Source organism: Epinephelus moara, chromosome 23, assembly GCF_006386435.1.
Source record: "Epinephelus moara isolate mb chromosome 23, YSFRI_EMoa_1.0, whole genome shotgun sequence".
Lineage (NCBI taxonomy): Eukaryota > Metazoa > Chordata > Actinopteri > Perciformes > Serranidae > Epinephelus > Epinephelus moara.
In genome coordinates this window covers 3,788,786-3,808,892 of record NC_065528.1, presented here as the reverse complement: position 1 = coordinate 3,808,892, position 20,107 = coordinate 3,788,786, and the positions used below count along the sequence as shown (strand labels likewise).

General features: G+C 41.2%; 1 protein-coding gene across 1 annotated transcript in view; it reads right to left on the bottom strand.

Annotated features, from left to right (window-relative positions):
• Positions 1–9,632: 9,632 nt before the first annotated feature.
• hmga2 (high mobility group AT-hook 2) overlaps positions 9,633–20,107 on the bottom strand; it is a 69,387-nt gene continuing 58,912 nt past the window's right edge. The window contains exon 5 of the mRNA XM_050036111.1: positions 9,633–19,642. Within this exon, the coding sequence (XP_049892068.1) occupies positions 19,595–19,642 (48 nt within the window). The 3' untranslated portion in view covers positions 9,633–19,594. The remainder of the gene's footprint in view (positions 19,643–20,107) is intronic.

Below are 20,107 nucleotides of genomic sequence, written 5' to 3'. Positions count from 1 at the left end.
CCCCCGTATCGTATCAAGCTAACGTTAGCTAACTACCGACTAACCAGATAATATTAGCTACTTGACAAGCACTCACTGGGCAGAATGGCTCTTCAAATGACGAACAAAGAAGCACTCACTGGGCAGAATGGCTCTTCAAATGACGAACAAAGTTTGAAGTTGTCGCCTGGTTGTCTGAGATGTTTATGCCGCATGTCTTGCACTGTGCTGTTCGTCTTTTGCCGTAATAACGGTAATTCCGAAAGCCGAAGACTATGACTCTCGGTACCCCTCCCGCTGAGATGTTGATGCCTATCTGATATAAGAGGGCCTGTTTCTCCAATAAACATGTAAGGTACGCATGTTGATGCCTATCTGATATAAGAGGGCCTGTTTCTCCAATAAACATGTAAGGTACGCAGAGAGGGCATGACTGATTGACAGGGTAGTGATCCAATCACGACAACGCCATTCTCAGCCTGCGCTCCCACCGGGTAATCGACATTATTTTTTAAATTAATTTATTAATTTTATATTCTAACCGAAAACATGATGTGAATAACACTCAAGTCATTCAAGTCATCGTGTCTCAAGTCAAGTCAAGTCCCGAGTCTTTAACTTCCAAGTCCAAGTCAAGTCTCAAGTCTTTTATTTTTTGTCAAGTCACAAGTCATCAAAACAGCGACTCGAGTCGACTCTAGTCCAAGTCACAATGACTCGAGTCCCCATCTCTGTTTATTACCCAAATGGATCTGGGAGGACTCACTGTGAAGTAAAATATGGTGTACTGCTGCACTTTTCCACTGCAGCTGCTCGTTAGTGGAGCATCATACTAGTGATGGTGTTCTCTCTGTCTTTGGGTCTGTTCAGGTTGACTGCATTCTGAAAAGGATTTAATCCTTGATCCACTTGGATAGGGTCTGAGGTTTAACAGGTCCCTTTTTTGATTAAGTCTTTAAAAAAAAATAGATTTTCCATCGGTCTGTTTGGGATGGGGTCCAAAGAGTAGACCCCTAGTTAATATACACATCAAACATCAAATAGTACAAACACTTTGATGAGCCACAGGTGTAGTGGCGGGTGGTTGGGATGGTTGGTTGGACGTACAAAGAGCAGAACCTTGACACGGGATAATGGAATACACAACCTAATCTGTGTCAAATGGGTTTGCTTGAGGTAGAAAAACTCTTTGGTTAAATTTGAGGAAAGATATTGTTGTTGTTTTGGTCTTCAGATATGTTGACACTTTCTCTTACACTTTACCAAATGCTCTGAGTTGCCTGGACAACATCTTCATCAAGCCTATATTCAAAAGTGCATATGGTAGGAAAGTAATTTTGAAGTTTTTGCAGATATGTTATTTAATGTATAAAACATATTTACTCCTGCACATTGACTGTATATGATATATAACTAATCATAATTTTCAAGAGACAGGGTTGTTCCTTTAGGACATAAATTTGCTTTTCAAAGCATTTTACCTTTTAGCTTATTAAGATGTATTAAGCATTTTGATCTCTTCAGACAGTCCATTGTATTTGTTTGTTTTTGTGCACAATGATGTAGTAAATGAAAAGCCATAGGATCACAAAAACATTACGGGTTCATCCTCTCAGGACCATAATGTCCACAGCATTTCATGTTATTTATCATTTCATGTTCTGGTCATGAGTCTGGGATGTTTTTGTCTTATAAATTAAACAGTTTGACAGATGACAGCAGGACAGCTCATTGCACATCCAAAGTGTTAGTCTTTGGACAGGCTACCAAGCTAAGTTGTGTTGCATATGCATACCCAACTGACATACCATCAGAGATCAAGAGTTACATAGTGATTAAAACAGCCAGTACTTTATTATGAATTTAGATAATTAGAGAATTGCTGGAGGTGTTAAATATACAGCTTATAACTGCCTACTGCAATTACGTATAGCCATTAAATATACAGTATCGGTCAGTAGTTTGGTGGTTGTGAATGTGGGAGATAAGAGGAAGAGAAAAGCCGGGGGAGTGATTGTCTCACTGCCTCTTCTCTGGAGATGTCCGAAAGTAGCACTTCCTGACACAAGAAGTGGGATATTTAGGTTATTTACTCAAGAGGTCTGGGGAAGTGCCTGTCTGGAGTGAGTGTATGGTGTGTGTTAGGGGCGGTGCATGGGATGGTGGTGTGGTATATATCCTACTTTTACAAAGTTTGTTTATCATGGGGTGCCACTGCAAATCCTTCTCAGTGTTCTGCTCATCTGCTAGAAACAGAAAGTCATGCTGTGATAGGGCTCACAGTCTGTACAGATTTTCTCTTTCAAACACCACAACTTACATCTTAAGTACAAACACCACCCACAGATTCCACTGCACTTGCCTTTAATCATAATGTGTGATCAGTAAAGGGCATCTGTACTTTATAATGTAAACTCTGACAAGTTGATCTTCAAAAAAACAGCTACTGGTATTAAGTTATTTTTACTTTATATCTAATTATGGTTAATGAAAATTGTGTTAAATGTTGTTAATTTGTGAACTTGTTGCAACTTAAAAATTACAAGTGAAATTAACTTAGTCTGACAAATAATAAATAATAAAGGTCTCCTCACCATACCAAGAATAAATACTAAATCAGCTCATGGTGCCTTCAGCCATTGTGGTCCTACTCTTTGGAATTCTCTACCACATGAACTCAGGTCTGTTACAACAGTGTCTTCCTTTAAAAGCAGACTAAAAACATGTCTTTTTTCGCAAGCTTTTAGTTAGGTTAATGGGTAAAACCTTCTTTTTAGAAACAGTATTATTATTGTTATTTCTTTTAACAATGATAATAATAATACATTCTTACCCTACTCTCTTATTGTAATACCTTCTCACCGTCTTATTTTTTATGATGTCTTATATGTTTCTATATATGTAACATCTTATTTTATGTTTTATCATATTTGTTTTACATTTGTAATGTTGATGTAATGTTATATATTTTGTCTTATATGATTTTTATTTGCTTTTAAGCACATTGAGTTTACGCCTGCCGTATGAAATGTGCTATATAAATAAATTTGACTTGACTTGACATGACTTGACTTAACTTGATCATAACAAAGAGGATTTTGCATGTGGTGGACTAAGAACATCTCCAAGTTCTGTTTAGTTAACATGTTTAAGAATATTCAGATATGAATAACTAGTTTGCTACCAGCAAAATTCAAATATATAGCACAATTTTTACATCTAAAGCATTGCATCACTGCATTATTATTATTTTTTTTTTACATATTTTGATGGAATATTTCATTTAGTTTGTAAGTGCAATTGTTGTTGAAATCCTAAGCAAATTGAAAGAGAAAGAACTTAGTCTGAATATTTAGTCTGAACAAGGCTTAAAAATGTATTTGCTTTGATTGTATAATTTTTTGGGGAGTTTTTCCTTATCCGCTGCGAGGGTCATAAGGACAGAGGGATGTCGTATGCTGTAAAGCCCTGTGAGGCAAATTGTGATTTGTGATATTGGGCTTTATAAATAAAATTGATTGATTGATTGAAATTGATAATTTCATTCATTTCCAGAAACACTAACCTTGTCGAAAGACGCTCAAAATGGCATTTTTATTAGATCAAATAATCCAAATATAATCCTTTGAACTACTCATTCTTTGTTGTACCTATTGTATTAATCACTAAGTATGGTATGGTTTGAAATAAACTGTAAACTATAACTATAATCAATGGTGATCAGTTTCCTAAATTTTACTTCATAAACGCAATGTCATTTGGTTGGCCATTCAGTCCACAATTCTAGTCCAAAGTGAAATATGGTTTTTTTTAAAAATTAATAAGTTGCCATGAACATTTGTACAGATATTAAGGGCCCCAAAGGGGAACTCCTCGCAATCCCCAGAGGTTCTGGCAAACTGGCAGGGACTATTTACAGCAGGGGAGTAGGACTATTGACCCAGCCTGGGGATATTTGTTATTTGGTGGAAGTAACACTTTGAGAGAAAACACGTCCTGAACCTAACTCACGTTTTCCCCAGAAGAGACAGAGCTGGAAGGTTCTGGGGAACCCATTTCTCTAGAAGATGTCACTGAGTTAGTGAAAGAGTATGGTGAAAGGGATTTACTGCACATTTTCAGCAATGTTCAGCTGAATTGGGTGCTTCCTAGAACAATAGTACGTAGGTAAAAAGTTTATGTGATAGGCTGGAGAGAGATAGGCTGTGAGTTAATGGGGTGTGGCATTTGGTCATTGACCCTTGAAATTATCCATTAGATTTGAAATACTGTTCAGCCTATCCAGTGACAACAGTACACATACTATTGGTTATCTATGTATTTATCTTGTGCTTTTTTTGCCCCATTTTGACATCAATGAAGGCGCAGTGAACCATTCAGCCATGTGGCAACCTCTGAGGCTGAAAAATGAAGCCTATGCCGAAGTGCAAAAAACTGCTGTTCCTTGAATGGCCACTTGAGGCTGGCTCCAAGAGTGAGTCAATCCCTATAGACCCCCATGTTAAAATGCTCAACTTTACATCAGACATAAACATGTTTACAGCCTGGTACAAAAATTGGTTTTGGTCTCTTAATGTTGTCCAAAAACCAATGGGTGACGTCACAGAAGCTACATCCATTACTTAAACAGTCTATGCATTAAGCTCATGATTTATTGGTCAATTTTGACTTAAATCAGTTTCCTTTACAGGGTCAATCAATCAATCAATCTTTGTTTATAGAGCACAAAGTGTTTTACATGCTAAAAGCAGATAAATTAAAACATATACAGTAGATGAAAGTAGAGTATGCTAAAAGTAAATACAATAATAAATAGCATCTAAGCAATAATAAATAGTAGACTAAAAGTAGTACATTAGTAAAATTAGGAAGATAAAAGGGACATTTGTTAAAAGGCAGATTAAAAAGGTGGGTCTTGAGCCTGTTTTTAAAAATTTCAACATTCTCTGCGGCCCTCGGATTCTCTGGCAGGCAGGAAGGCTTCACAACCATGTTAATGCATGTGTGTATCAAGCCCATTCCCATTCTGAAATTGTCGAACACAGCCGCTTTGTCAGTGATGTCAGTGTTAGATACCTGAAGCCACAAGCCACCTTTTGCACCTGCCAGCATCAGTTTGTAATGCAGCTGGATGTAACCTTTCGCTGTGTTACACGGCACTGGTCGGCCAGATGGCACCTGTCGTGGCATTATGACACATGGCCGGGTGGCATCAGTTAATAACACGGCCAGACAGCATCCTTTGTGGCAGTATGATATGCTGCTGGACGGCGTCAGGTTTAAATGCTGCATTATGATGTAATATAAGCAGCTGGAAAGTCCTATAGGGTGGGTGGGAAGGGTGGTGGATCCCACACTTTCACCCAAGAACCCAGCGTTCACTTCCTTGATGAATGTACAGCCAAACCATGATCTTTTTTTTTTAACCTAACCACGTGCATTTGTTGACGTCCTGACGTTGGTGGTGAACATCAACAGCAGACTGGAGGTGTTGGTGTATCCCCCTGGCTAGCTCATTGCTGCCGCACTGGGCTCATACAGAGGTCGTTTCTGATATTGGGACCATGTCGACATGGAAACGTAGTGCCCACCCTCCAGTTCCCACCTTTTAAACACCATTAGCTCGGTCAGCATTGTTGACATTGTTTAGCGCTGTTTATGGAGTTAGTACCATTAGCTGCTAGTCCCTGGCTCAGTCACCTCCATGCTGGGAACTGTGTCCAGACAACTCACACACTTAACATAATTTCACATAAAGCTCCTTTACATTTATTACGTTGTGAGTGTTACTGTCACACTAACCATGTCAGAGTTGTTATTATGTGTATTAAGACATAAAATGTAATCTGATTCACTTCACTGTGATATAAATGAGCCATTATCATGCTTGTCTGCGGTAAATTATTCGCCATTATCATGAATCAGAGAAGTGAACTTAAGAAAAGGGCAAGGCCTATTAAGCTGCTCCAAATTGCCATACACACACTTGCACACACACCTCCTCCTCTTCATGGGTCAATCGGGAGGAATTAGTACAAGGCTTTATGATGGGCGCTGACACTAACAACGGGAGGTGGGGTGGAGGTGGGGGCAGTCGCTGAGTGACGGAGCCTGTCAGGCAACAGCGAGTCGGCCAGCTTTGATGTGAGGGAGGGAGCCCCTTTTTTCGCAGAAATCCCATTAAGGTCAGAGGTCCGGGGCTCCAAGGTGGTCACATACTCAGAGAGGGGAAGGAGAGAGATGTTATGGAGAGGAGGGGAGTGGGTCTGATGGAGAGGGTGCAGCGTGGCACTGGGGGGCCCAATCTTTAAAAGTCTATTTAATCCTATCAAAACCTGTGTTGTCCCCAGATTCAGTGAAGACAATGTGAAAGGCCGCCATACAGCCTGCTTTTGTTCCTGTCTCAATAGGCCTGTATGGTGACATACTGTATTTTCCAGTTACAGATACACACACACACACTCACACTCACACACACACACACACACACACACACACACACACACACACACGCAGACACACACTTTTCCCCAAATCCACTTCATACTTGCACATTTACGTTCTTTGTACCTGTAAATATCCTCACTGTTAATATGAATATAAGCATGCTGTGTATACTTCCAAATCCACCTACCTCAGTCCCTTTAGGATTTCGCAGACTTTTTTTGGGGGCTGTGGGAGTAAGTAAAAATTGAAAAAAAAAGAAGCAAAAATTCTGACGGCATCCAATCAAGTTGCAGAAGAAAACCCTAAAAGACCTAACATTATGTTACAGAGCACCAGCGGGGAAAATGATACCAAAGATAATAAAGTTTGCATACAAAAACAATGTGGTGGTCAACAAAAAACAAATTGCACAATGTAAAACATATCGAAAATTACATGCAGATGCAAAAAAAGTCTTTGTTCAGCATTTGAAGTTGCACAAAGAAAAGTAAGTTGAGGCTAATATTAACACAGCGAGCTAATGCATTATTAGTCTGTTGTTAAAATTAGGGAAACAACGCCATGGAAACAATGCCAATGTAAAGTCAATTAGGATCCTTTGACGAATTCCCTGGTTCAACAACGTCACGTCAACGTCGTTTTCCTCAGTGATATCTTTAACATTTCTGTATACACACAAAAACACAGGTGCTCACGTGGGCAATGATGGAGAAACCTGGAGGGGGGTGATTGGGAGGAATGGCCTGCCTGATCTGAACCTGAGTGGTGCTTTGTTATTGGACTTCTGTGCCAGCCATGGACTGGCCATAACGAACACCATGTTCGAACACAGGGAGGTTCATAAGTGTACCTGGTACCAGAACACCCTAGGCCTAAGATCAATGATCGACTTTGTGGTCGTATCAGCTCGGGTGAAGAAAGGAGCAGAGCTGTCAACTGATCACCACCTGGTGGTAAGTTGGATCAGATGGCGGGGGAGGCTGCCGGAACAGACCTGGTAAACCCAAACGTGTAGTGAGGGTGAACTGGGAATGTCTAGCAGAGAACCCTGTCCATCAGGTCTTCAACTCCCACCTCCGGGAGAATTTCTTGTGCACCCCGGGGGAGGTTGGGGACATGGAGTCTGAGTGGGCCATGTTCAAAGCCTCCATTGTGGAGGCGGCTGCTAGGAGCTGTGGTCAGAAGGTTGTCGGTGCTGGTGGACACCAGCGGTGAGGGAAGCCGTCAGGCTGAAGAAGGTGGCCTTTTGGGTCTGGCTGGCCCAGGGGTCTCCTGAAGCAGCAGACAGGTACCGGTTGGCCAGAAGGGCTGCAGCTGTGGTGGTCGCTGAAGCAAAAACCCTGGTGTGGGAGGAGTTCCGGGAGGCTATGGAGAAGGACTTTCGGTTGGCCTCAAGGAAGTTCTGGCAGACCTTTAACCGACTCAGGAAGGGAAAGCAGGGCTTGTCTCAGGCTGTGCTCAGCAGAGAGGGAGAACTGCTGACCTGAACTGGGGACATCGTTGGGCGGTGGAAGGAGCACTTTGAGGACCTCCTGAACCCAGCCATCATGTCCATTGAGAACGAGGCAGAGCCTGAGGACTCGGGGGAACTCTCGCCCATATCCCTGGCAGAGGTCGCTGAGGTAGTTAAAAAGCTCCCCAGGGGCAAGGCGCCGGGCGTGGATGAGATCAGCCCTGAGATGCTGAAGGCTCTGGGCACTGTTGGGCTGTCTTGGCTGACACGCCTGTTCAGTGTCACGTGGAGGTTGGGCACGGTGCCTGCAGAGTGGCAGACCGGGGTGGTGGTCCCCATCTTCAAAAAAGGGGACCGGAGGGTGTGCTCCAACTATCGGGGTATCACACTGCTCAGCCTCCTGGGTAAAGTTTACTCCAGGGTGCTGGAAAGGAGGCTCCGACCAATTGTCGAACCTCAGATTCAGGAGGAGCAATGCGGATTCCGTCCTGGTCGTGGAACAGTGGACCTCGAGGCGCAGCCGGGGGGAGGAAGGGGTCCGGTTTGAGGACCTCAGAATTGCATCCCTGCTTTTCGCAGATGATGTGGTTCTGTTGGCTCCATCGCACCGTGACCTCCAGCATGCACTGGAGCGTTTTGCAGCCGAGTGTGAAGCAGTTGGGATGAGAGTCAGCACCTCCAAGTCTGAGGCCATGGTCCTCTGTCGGAAACCGGTGGTTTGCCCTCTCCGGGTTGGGGGAGAGTTACTGCCTCAAGCGAGGGAGTTCAAATATCTTGGGGTCTTGTTCACGAGTGAGGGTAGAATGGAGCGTGAGATGGATCGGCGGGTCGGTGTGGCTTCTGCAGTGATGCGGGCGCTACGCCGGTCCATCGTGGTGAAGAGGGAGCTGAGCCAGAAAGCAAGACTTTCAATTTACTGGTCCATCTACGTCCCAACCCTCACCTATGGTCATGAACTCTGGGTAGTGACTGAGAGAATGAGATTGCGGATACAAGCGGTGGAAATGAGTTTCCTCCGTGGGGTGGCTGGGCTCAGCCTTAGAGATAGGGTGAGGAGCTCGGACATCCGGAGGGAGCTTGGAGTAGAGCCGCTGCTCCTTCGCGTCAAAATGGGTCAGTTGAGGTGGCTCGGGCTTCTGATCAGGATGCCTCCCGGGCGCCTCCCGCTGGAGGTGTTACGTCCCACTGGTAGGAGGTCCCGGGGCAGACCCAGAACACGCTGGAGGGATTACATATCTCGTCTGGCCTGGGAACGCCTTGGGGTCCCCCCCCAGTCCACATTTAAATTGCGCGATTAATGGAGGTTCTTCAACTATTTTGCTTTATAATAATGATTTATTCTATTAAGTGTCAATTTCATTCATTTAACATATTCAATGTTGAGTTTCATTACATACAGTTGAGTTTCATTACATACAGTTCCATTAAGGGGGGGTGTCCAAGCAATTTGACATATTTGAGCATTTTATAAAAAAGTGCCATTAACGCTATAGTTACTTTTCCAGGTTATTAGTTACTTTTATAGTGCAGTAACTCAGTTACTTTTTGGAGAAAGTAACGAGTAACTATAAAAAAATACTTTTTTAAAGTAACATTCCCAACACTGTATGTAACAGATTGCAAATACAAAGATACCATAAAAAGCTGCAGCCTCTGAGTTGCACAGAAGTGGTGTTTAGGAGACCACATGATTTACAGGATTCATCTACATTGTGAAAACAATTAAAAAGCAGAAATCAAAAACACACACGTCTATGTTATGGATGCCATACTTTTTATTGTGCTGGATAAAACGCAGTGAATATCTATAAAGGCTTTGTTTAGCAAGCAAGCAAAATTTGTAGTGAAATAAAAGACGGTAATACTACGTGGATAGAGAAAGCAATAAAAGTTAGATACTGTAGAAGACATTTGAAATGACACAGAAGGAGCAAGGCAGAGGGAGAGCTGGGAAATCTCTCCACTTCCCTCACAGCTAACTACAAAACATTGCATAAAGTAAGAAAAAATCTTTTCCAAAGGTTACATGTCCAGTCTTACCTAATGGTGACTGAGAGGCAGAGAAAAACAGTCTTATAAAATTCATCCCCCACAAAAATAAACTATATATATATAAAATTTTAAAATGTTCTCCATATGCTCTCGGACACCTGAATTTTAAACAGTATTTAAGTTTGAAAATGAGGTAAAAGTAGGCCTTTCTGGAGGTAGTGATGTGTATTCGATTGTACTAGAACATGATATCATGAAGAGAAGAGATCAACTTCATTAAGACTCCCAGAGCTGAAAGCTCATCAACAGTGGCTTCTACAATCATTCTGCCCAACAGCAAGGTAACATCACCTCCACACAACATTAGCTGCTGTTTTAGATTCTACTGAGCTCAAGTCTACATCACTGGAGGAAATGACAAACTTCAAAAGCTCCAAACTTGGAGCTTGTTGAGCTCAGTGGTGTCACTTAGATCCCATATACACCTGGTGTTAACATGTGATACAGTAGCCTTTTTCCTTATCCAGATGGATACAGATCACATGGTAACACCAGGTCTACATGGGGTCTATGTGACTGATGGATGGTGTCGTGTTAAATGATGAAGCCTGTCTGTTTCAAAGCCATTCGTTCAAAGCTACTGATCAGCCTGCGTCAACAGGTTCACACAGTATTTTCTTAGCCAGCTCATTTAACAGCAGCTTGTGGTTCTCTCTGTTAGGACTGACTGGATGATTAGAAACAGCATTACCTGCACAGTGTCTGCGTATGATAAATACCAGTTCTTGTAGGAACTATTTTCTTTCTTCTACACCCACCAATCGCATCGCTGCGCAGAAGGCAGTGTGCTTCTGCTGCTAGCTTACCGAGCACCACTGTGCTAGCTAACATTACAGCTCAGACGAGAAGGACCCAAATTCGCATTTCCTGGGACAGCGAAGGCATGACCCACTCTACTCTCCTTCTATTAGGCTAGTACTTGTTGCCTTTGTTGGCTGGATAGGTTAGGTTTAGGCAAGAGGAGTGAGACTGCTTAGGGTTAGGGTAAGAATATCAGTTTAAGCCAATCAGAGGCAAAGTAAGGCAGAGTAGGGCTGCCCATGCAAATGCAAATTTACAAGGAGGACACCACACTTGGTGCTTCTCAAAGTCAAGGAGGCTGTCATCGAATCCTGCCGAAGGACTGTTCCAATGTCAAGGATCCTTTGAATTCTACTGAGGACAGAGTCCTTCCTTCAGAGATTTTTCAAGTATTTATGTGTGTACTCAGTGGTACTCTGAGTACTCACAATTCTTTGCGCACAATTTGCCAGAATTGAGGGCAAGGCGTCTTTAATGATGCACAGCTAGTCCCTCGCTAGCCTGTTCCAATGTGTGTTCACCGAATACTAGTAAAGGAGTCTAGCCTCTGTAGAACCCGACTTTGAAGGACCCGTCCTTCCAAGGAAGCATCCTTGACTTTGAGAAACACCAACTGTCACCAGCCTCTTGTCCATGAGTAGATGCACCCTTCTTGTGCAATGATACCATTCACCCCTTTTACACTGACAGATTTTTGGCAAATGTTGGGACGTTTTGCAGGCAAGCTGCGAGCGTTTAGACACACAGAGCCGGATTGGCGAGTTGATCCAAGGTGCCCAATTTTCTGCCACATAGGGGTAAACATATTGGCGGAACCTTTTTGGTTTAAATAGAACAAGGCGCCCTTCTGCCACGGGAGGGGCTGTTGATGACTTGTGGGAGGAGCTGTTGATGATGTGCGACCCACTGAGGGTGGACTAACAGGAAACAGCTGATGGCAGGAATGAGCAGCTAGTAGCAAGAAACCTGAAAGACACTGTAAAGATGAGCAACTGGGGAGACTGGGGACTTGCGCGCCCTCTTTGCTCTCACAAACGGAGAGGCCATTAACCATCAAATGAAGGAACGGTGAAGGACTGCCCAACTTATGAGAGAATCACCAAAGCACTGAGCTACACGTTTTGTTACTTGCTCACGCCCCCCATTGCCCCGAAAAAGGCACATTCTGTATAAACAAAAGTAGGCAGGCGGCATTTCGCTGCACTCCCCGATTTTGTTTTTATACTGCCAATGCTGAAAAAAGACTGATTGGGCTTTCTTGCAAATTTGTACAATTCCTATTTTAAGAGGGCTGTTGATGGGTGTAGTTTGGTAGAAAGAAAATAGAGAGTTAGCACTCAGGGAGGAAAGACCTATGCCATTGCCAAGTGCCTTATCTTGCAATGTTAACAAAATTGAAAAAAGAACTTGTGTATCTGCCCCATGATTTGGATCCGCTCAAAAATTGAATGAGATCTTCCCTAGACAGACAAACCGAACCAAATACATATCCTCCTTGGCGGAGGTAATAACTAAGTTCTATTCATGTGTCCTAGGAAACCATAATCATGTGACAGTGAGTCAGAATGTACTATACCAGGGCCCTGAAACTGAAGCAACTAAATGGAATTCATTTTTCAATTCAGTTTATTAATTTATTATTAATTTATTATTTACACCTGTACTTTCTTATCATGTGAAAATATCTTGCATGGAAAAGGCCTATTGTGGGAACATTAAGTCGATGGTACTACTAAGGTGTGTTCACACTAAATGTGCAGTAAATTTTTAGCCTGGCACGATTGTAAATTAAGATCAGATATATGAGTCAACACGATCAAACCCAAACTTGACCTGGATGGTGCCATTTGAATTAAAGACACAACAGTGGCATGTAATTACACCTGCATCCATTGTTTTTTTTTTGTGAACTCCTGCACACTGACACAATCATTGCTTTCAGACTGTTCTTAGCGTCTTACTTCAGCTACTACTGCTTTTTAGAGTTTCAGATATTGATCCTTAGCCACTCAGTAAGGTGACAAGTTGCTTTGCAGCTTGAGGGCAGCTTTATAGTCCAAGACACTGTGCAGGTTATGGGTTAGTGAGAGTTTACCACAGCCCCTGTTAAAATGATGCCACTGTTTCATACTGGTGTTGCTGATAGAGGCACCTGGTTTGAATGTTATCAGTCGATTAAAGTTACTGTTGGTAACTTTGTCATATTTGCTGAAACTGTCACTATATCCAGACAGTAGTACATGAGACAAATAACCTGGAAAAAAACATTAGAATTACCTGGCCTCCTCCTTGTGCTCCTAATGGTAATTACTAGAAACCAATGTGGCTGAAGGAAAACAACCAATCAGAGGCAAGGAGCAGCAGCTATCAATCATGTCAATCACTGCTCGTGAACTGCAGTCAAACTGTCAAACTAGGCTGCGCTGATCAAATGTGAAAAAAAAAACAACTCTGTTACTGCATTGTCTTTTTCTCAAATGTTTACACAAACATATTTTAGTATACTATTTAGCTGTAAAATGAGAAAGCTTATTCCAGCAGCAGGTGCCTAATTTTGGCATGACTGTTTTCCACATAGCAGCTGAGTTTAGCTGCAATGGATTCTTGCAAATGCCATTACAAGTACTCGGAGGAGGCAGAGACATGGGATTTACAGATTATCTGTCTCTTATACTAGTGTCAGAATTTAGTGACAATTTCAGCAAATGTGAAAAAGTTGGGTTTATTTATTCTACAGCTTTATTGGTGGTTATCAGCATCCTAGGTATGGATTAGAATGGGTCCTGCCAAACCTAGCAGCATGTTCAGAATGCAGTTATCAGCAGATTAAATGGTTTACTGTTATGCAACAACAAAGGTAGTCAGCTGACGTAACATTAGTATAAAGAGCAAGACAGTCTGCATAGGGAGGTTGATCAGGGTAGTGGATGGGTCAAACTCAAATAGCAATGCTGACTTGGTTTAAGTATGTGACATTTGTCCAGTGGGGCACGTCATGTGATGTATGTGACTTAAGTCATGTTACATACACCGAAGAAAGTACTTATTTCAGCCATACCATGATTTTTTTTTCCTGAACCTAACTATGTTGTCTTTGCGCCAAAAACTAACAAAACTGAAAGTGAAACCCAATGACAGTTGCCAATATTATTGCGCTGATAATGACATTCTGAACCCACAAATTGGTGTAATCAGTGACAAAATATCTGTGAAGCTGATAACCATTAATACCGCCCACTTAATCGAGTGACAATATTTGACATGGATACTGACGGCAGGTTGACGGGCTGTAGCTCCTCTGAGGCTCTACCTCAGGCCAGTTTAAAAAAAACCATGTTAACTTTTCAAAGGTTGCCATGGTGACAGGTGAAAAATGGTATAATCCATCACTAAGTACAAAGCAGTTCCATATACATCTGGTTTAACCATATCACAAGAAAAGAAAATCACATTTGTGTGAAGTACACAAAACAGCTAATCAAGTATATCGATATCTACTAATTAAAAACAAGAAAACATATTCATGAATACAATATACAAAAATCCAAACATATCTGTTTCAAAACCTGAAAGTCACTTTGAAAGGTGAGAATCCAAATGTACTGAGATTGGAAACTTGAATGATCTGATACAATACTTTAAGTAAGGAGCTTCTGCAGTCCTGATATAGATCATATCATACATCAATGTAACTCATACTGAAAGTAAACCAGCAGAATCATTCCTTTTCAAGACTGGAGGTAGGTATTTGTCAATTGATGAGTCCATGTTTAACGTCTGTTTGAGGTACTGTACATATATAGGTAGTACATAACTCAGGAAAAACAACTCTAACTATTCAAAGCCAAAAAAAAACAAAAAAACATTTGTAGTTATATCATGTAGTGTCGTACAAACACTTGATCCTTATTAAACCATTGTGTAAATCGGAAAAAAAAAAAATTCAAGTTAACAGTTTGTCAAACAGAAGTCCCAGTTTGCAGATAATGCTAAATATGTTTCATTACAATGTTTAGATACAAATTAACATTAAGGTAAATCAGAAAAACAGTACTTAATATGTTAGCTGCTTTTGTGTTTAAGAGTATAAAAAAACAGACCACTGAATCAAGGCTTTTTCCAGGAATCGCTGAAGAAGAAAATGTCAGGCCAGGCAGTGCAAAGTGCACCAGTGATGATGGAGACAAACTGAAAAGACTGCATTGAAACAATAACTTCACTTGTAAATGTGTTGATTGCACTTATATTAAATATTACATTTATAATGATGAGGATACGATGACATGTCCCTGCTCAACAAGAATAACAATAATATTTAATATTTAAACAACCCAAGTTTAAACAAGGGGAAATGACTTTCAGTGTGACTGTAATATTTTAAACTTGGCTTTAAATTATGGACATATGGACATTAAAAATTGATGGACTGCAGGCTTTGAAGTCAGTCTGCAATTGGAAGAAACATTTTGTTTTCTTTTAGCAGTCTATGTCTTATTTTTAAAGTTTTGACCATCATTACTGAAGGTTATGATGACAATTCAGTAACATTACTGATAGTCTGTATTAACAGATATCCGCATACGTATGCAGAATCTGAAGCGACTGCACAAGATTTTGGTATCAGAAGTGTTTTTGCTTCTGTTTGTAGTCCGAGTAGCACTGACCAATCACATCTGAATAGCAGGTAAACAGTCTGTGTGAAGAGGCAGAGCACACTGGCCAAAATGTAATCTTGGAACCAAGGCTATCATCTGACGACAAATTAGCTTTATATCAACTTTTTTAAAATTGTATCTGCATTCATATGCAGATATTTTTGTTTTATCTTGTGTTTGTAGAGATTAGCTGAAAAGACCACCACACGGAAGAGAAAGTCTTGGTTATAATATCTGCTGGGTACACTGGATCAGCTGAAATATTAGCTCTCGCCCCCAGAGACTTATCGTAATCAGACGGATAGCCAATAGGTTTTGACCTTGCATTGCTAAGATCTGGCAGCGCTTTACAAAAGAGTTGAGGCAAGTGATCGAGTAAACACATCCTCACATAAAACTCTCTTAAGATGTTTAGACAAATAGTGACAAATGTTACCACATCTACAGGGTGAAGAACTAAGGTCCTTGCATCAGTGATCAACTCTTGATTCTTGTACAACTAATTCTTGACTTTGCTTCTCGGCTTAACATGAGGTTGGTAAGGTAAAGTAACCATGGCATAACCCCACATTCAAGATTTTAGGCATAGTTTTAGCTGTTGCTATTTCATTTTGTTTTCAGTTCATGAAAGTAACTGTAACATTTTGGCCACCTAAAAAAGTCTTTGTTAGCATTGTAGTGTAGTGAAGACTCTATGGAGTCAGATATACTTGGTTTTTTGGAAAGTGTGTTTTGTTTTAATGGTCTTAAGCCTGTTTTTCACTAGCTCAAATCAGCATTACCATTATCACAGTGGTAAAAGCTGTAAATGCACCGTGCTAACTAAGCTCACAGCTTGTGTTAGGGTTATCTCCACCTTCTCATTCAAATGGTGTAATGGTCACTTCTGGCTCCCAAAATTCCAAGATGATGACAGCCAAAATGCCAAACTCAAAGCTTCAAAACAAGAGTCTATGAATAGGTGACGTTCATTATTTTTTACAGTCTATGGTCATAACCAACAGGAAAGATGGTAACAAGTGAAAAAATAAGGCAGCTGTGGTAAAACAGCTGAATTTTCCTTTAATGTTGATGCACATGGCTCTGTCATATCTGACGTTTGCTTCTTTCTGGATTGCGTAGGGTTTACCTGACTGAATCAAACAAAACAGTTGCAGACAAATTGCCGTTCCCCCATGACAAGACAACAACCAACCGGCATGACCTCGCTTTAATGTACAGTATAAAGTTAACAACACAAATATCTGAACGCACACTGTCTCCCCAGGCATTAGTTTGAATGTACTGAGCAACAGCGTTCATTAGCTGGTTGTTCTGAGTCAGAGGTAGTTTGAAATCATGAGAGGATATTGCATATCACTGAGTAGAAAGCGCTGGTATACTATCAGGTTTCCTTAAATGTAAGGCTCCCTGGAGTTACAGTGCGTGATGAGTCGTCCAATGTCACGCTGCCACTAAATCCAGGTATCAAGTGTGTCATGAGGTAATGTGTGGTTTGTTCTTGTGGTTTTTGTTCTTGAGGTTGTTGTTTTTTTTTGCAAGTCTGTAAAATTCTTTGCGGTGTGACATCATTGATGGAGTCAAGGTTTTAAAGCTATACTGCGCAAAGAACAAACTGAATGAAGCTGTGTTAATGTAAATCTGAATAAATTGGTATACAGTAGTATGATGCATTGTCAAGCTGTTTGGTAGTGGAGTACCGACATGATGTGAAGAGGTTTTATGGTTTTTGTAGAGCAGTATAAGAGGCGTGTCAGTCCACCAACAGCAGGGAGAGCAAAGCAGAGTTTATGTAGTGCTCTGATGTTCAAGTAAATCTGACACCACCCTGGGTCAAGTCATCAAAATTAAAGCTTTAAGTATATACCGGAGGCAGTGCTGGACTACATCTACTCTTTATCATTTTATTGATGTTCTGACAATCAGCTAAATAAAAAAAAATCATTTGTCCCTTGGACACAACCCAAATATTAAAGTTTGGGTGTAATTTTCAAACAATGCTTATCTTTATGGATCAGATCCATAAAAAGAACCAGCTATCATAACCTAGCGCTAGATTTAATAGATCACTTGAAGCTGCGCTATGTAAAATTTTAAGGCCACAAGTAATAGCTCAAGTTTTGAAGATTATTAGTTGATTATTAGTCTTTTCATTTTAAGGTTCGGTAGGCTACGTAATTCTGGAGAAAGGTAGTTGATTGTTGAGTCTTATTTCCAAGTTGACAAATACTGACGCTTTGGGTTGGCAGTTAGGTCGCCAGTATTTTAAGACTTGGGAATAAGACTCAACAAGCCGGTTTATACCTGGTATTAACATGTGTCCTGGGTGATCAGATCACAAGTGGACAGCACAAAACAAGTGTAAATGACCAAGACGTGTATTGATCCGATCACGCAAACCATTTGCAGAAGTGGTCTGGGATGCATTTGACCACATATCTTTTGTATTGTAAACGCTCATGTGTCCTGATGGGTCACTGACAAGCACTACATCATCATTGCAGGACATTGTGGTTGTTTTCATGACAGTGCTCTGTCTCTCTATAATTCCTTCTACAGGTTGAACGAAGTGTTTGTTGACCGTCCACCGTTTTGTCGTATGCAAGGGGACGTGTCCCTGTTGTGTCTCTAGCCGACACAACCATTAACACATGTAGCGAGCATGCTAGCAAGAGTGTGGACATAATAACTAACTAACTTTCTTGTGTACGTAACATAGGCTCGCATACATTTTGCAGAGCCAACAGAGAGGTGTCTGGAGACGTCCGAACCTAGCAACCACACCGCAGGCATTAAAGATATCTAGTCACAATTGGTCAACTGGAGATGCTTGATAGGCGTTAATGCGAACAGTGATGTGTCTTGGCTGTCCACTTGTGTTCAGACAACATATCCTGATACAGCAGTTCGAATGATATCTAACAAATTGTCATTGTCATGTTACGTTCTTACGTAAGTTACATACTTAACGTAAAGTTATGTAGATGAGGTTTAGGCTAGTACAGTTCCAGATTACGGGGTTTTACGCAAATTACTGGCTCATGGGTTATATATGAATTGTAGTGCATTACTTTTCATAGATATACATACAGAGCATGAGAACAGTCTGGCTCAGATCATCGAAATACATGGTTATACCAGGTGTAAACAGGTTCAAAATGTCAAGAGACCAGACCAAACTGTAGGTTCCCCTCATAATGAACCTTTGCATTGGGTGCTGTTCAGAGAGAGCACACACAGGATGGCCTTTGTTTGTGATGATGATGATGTATGAGGACTCCAGTCTGATGCTAAAGTTAAATCTGAGCCAATACTTACAACCTCAGCACATTTTTTTAATCTAAATAGCTTTTAGCCAACATGATAGATAAACCACTGCCCTGAGGAAGTTCTCTGTGTCTCCCTGTGCTTGGTGGCCTGACACCAGTTTGGGTGAGGGGTGGGCAGGTTGGTGTGTTCTAGAGCCAACAATGATATATTGGAACAGCAGGAAGTTGTTCTACATGTCTGTATGACAAAAGCAGACTGTCCCAGTCTCTATTCTGCCATCAGTGTCTGGAGAATCAGTCAACGACAGGGTGTATGAAAGTGTGTGTGTGAATTTGTGTCTGTCCATGAGAGAGAGATGCTGAAGCAGTATGAGTGCATGTGATTTGCACCTCAGTACAATGGTGAGGTCTTCAGAATGATGCACCCCCTACTGATGCTCTCACTCATTTGAAGATAATGATGCTCTGAGGATTTCGGATAAAAACACCCGAACATTTACTTACTCATTATGTCTGTCTGTCTGTTTTCAGTTGATTCTCATTGAGTGTAAGTGTGTTGTACACGGCAGATGACATGTCTGTCTGCCTGATTTGTCTTTGTTTTGATAGGCAGAATGTCTAGACCTAAACTTTTTGCTTGTTTGTATCTGTTCAACCAATAAGAGCTGGCAGCAGTACAATTAATAAAAGATTATTTTTCGTGTTGCTGCATTCTGTATGGTCTATGTAAAAATGTATCAAAGGAAATGATGCAGAAGATGCAGACATATACTGAACATTTCTGCCTCTTCAGTGACAAAGCAAAGATGGAGATTCTCTGACTGAAACTAAACCAAGTAAAACAACGTGGAAAAAGTCAAAAATAAGTGGTCAAGGCAGTCTTTTCCCTTTGAAAGACCTGACAGCTGAATGAGGTAGAGAATTGATGATGTGGTAGCTTAGTCCTCCTCCGGGGACTCTCCAGCCTCTTCTTCTTCCTCTTCTTCCTGTAATGAAAAACAAGATGCTCTGTGTCATTCAAACTCCTCCAGTCCTGTTGTAGAAGGCTATACAGTTTGTACTATATATTAGGGATGCATCAATTTATTGGCTGAACATTGGTATGGGCTGACTGCCATCAGCCTATCAGCAAATAAGATGACATTCACTAATGGCAGTGGCCAATGTTTTTCTATTGAGAAAAACATTGAAAAGCAGGGTGTCCCCTTGTCCTGACAACAATAGAAAACATATTTGGGATGAGCAGAGATCTTCCCTGGGACGCCATCAGGAAAGAAAGGACGCAGTAAACTCACTGTCGACACTTCAGAGGACACACCCTGACGTTTTCCTGATAATGTTACAGTGTGAACAACGAATCTGTGTTGAAATCGGCAGGAGGGGAGCTAGTTGATGTTAGCTGTTAGCAGGTTGCATTGTGTTACATTATGATGTGTTCAAGCTCTATACAG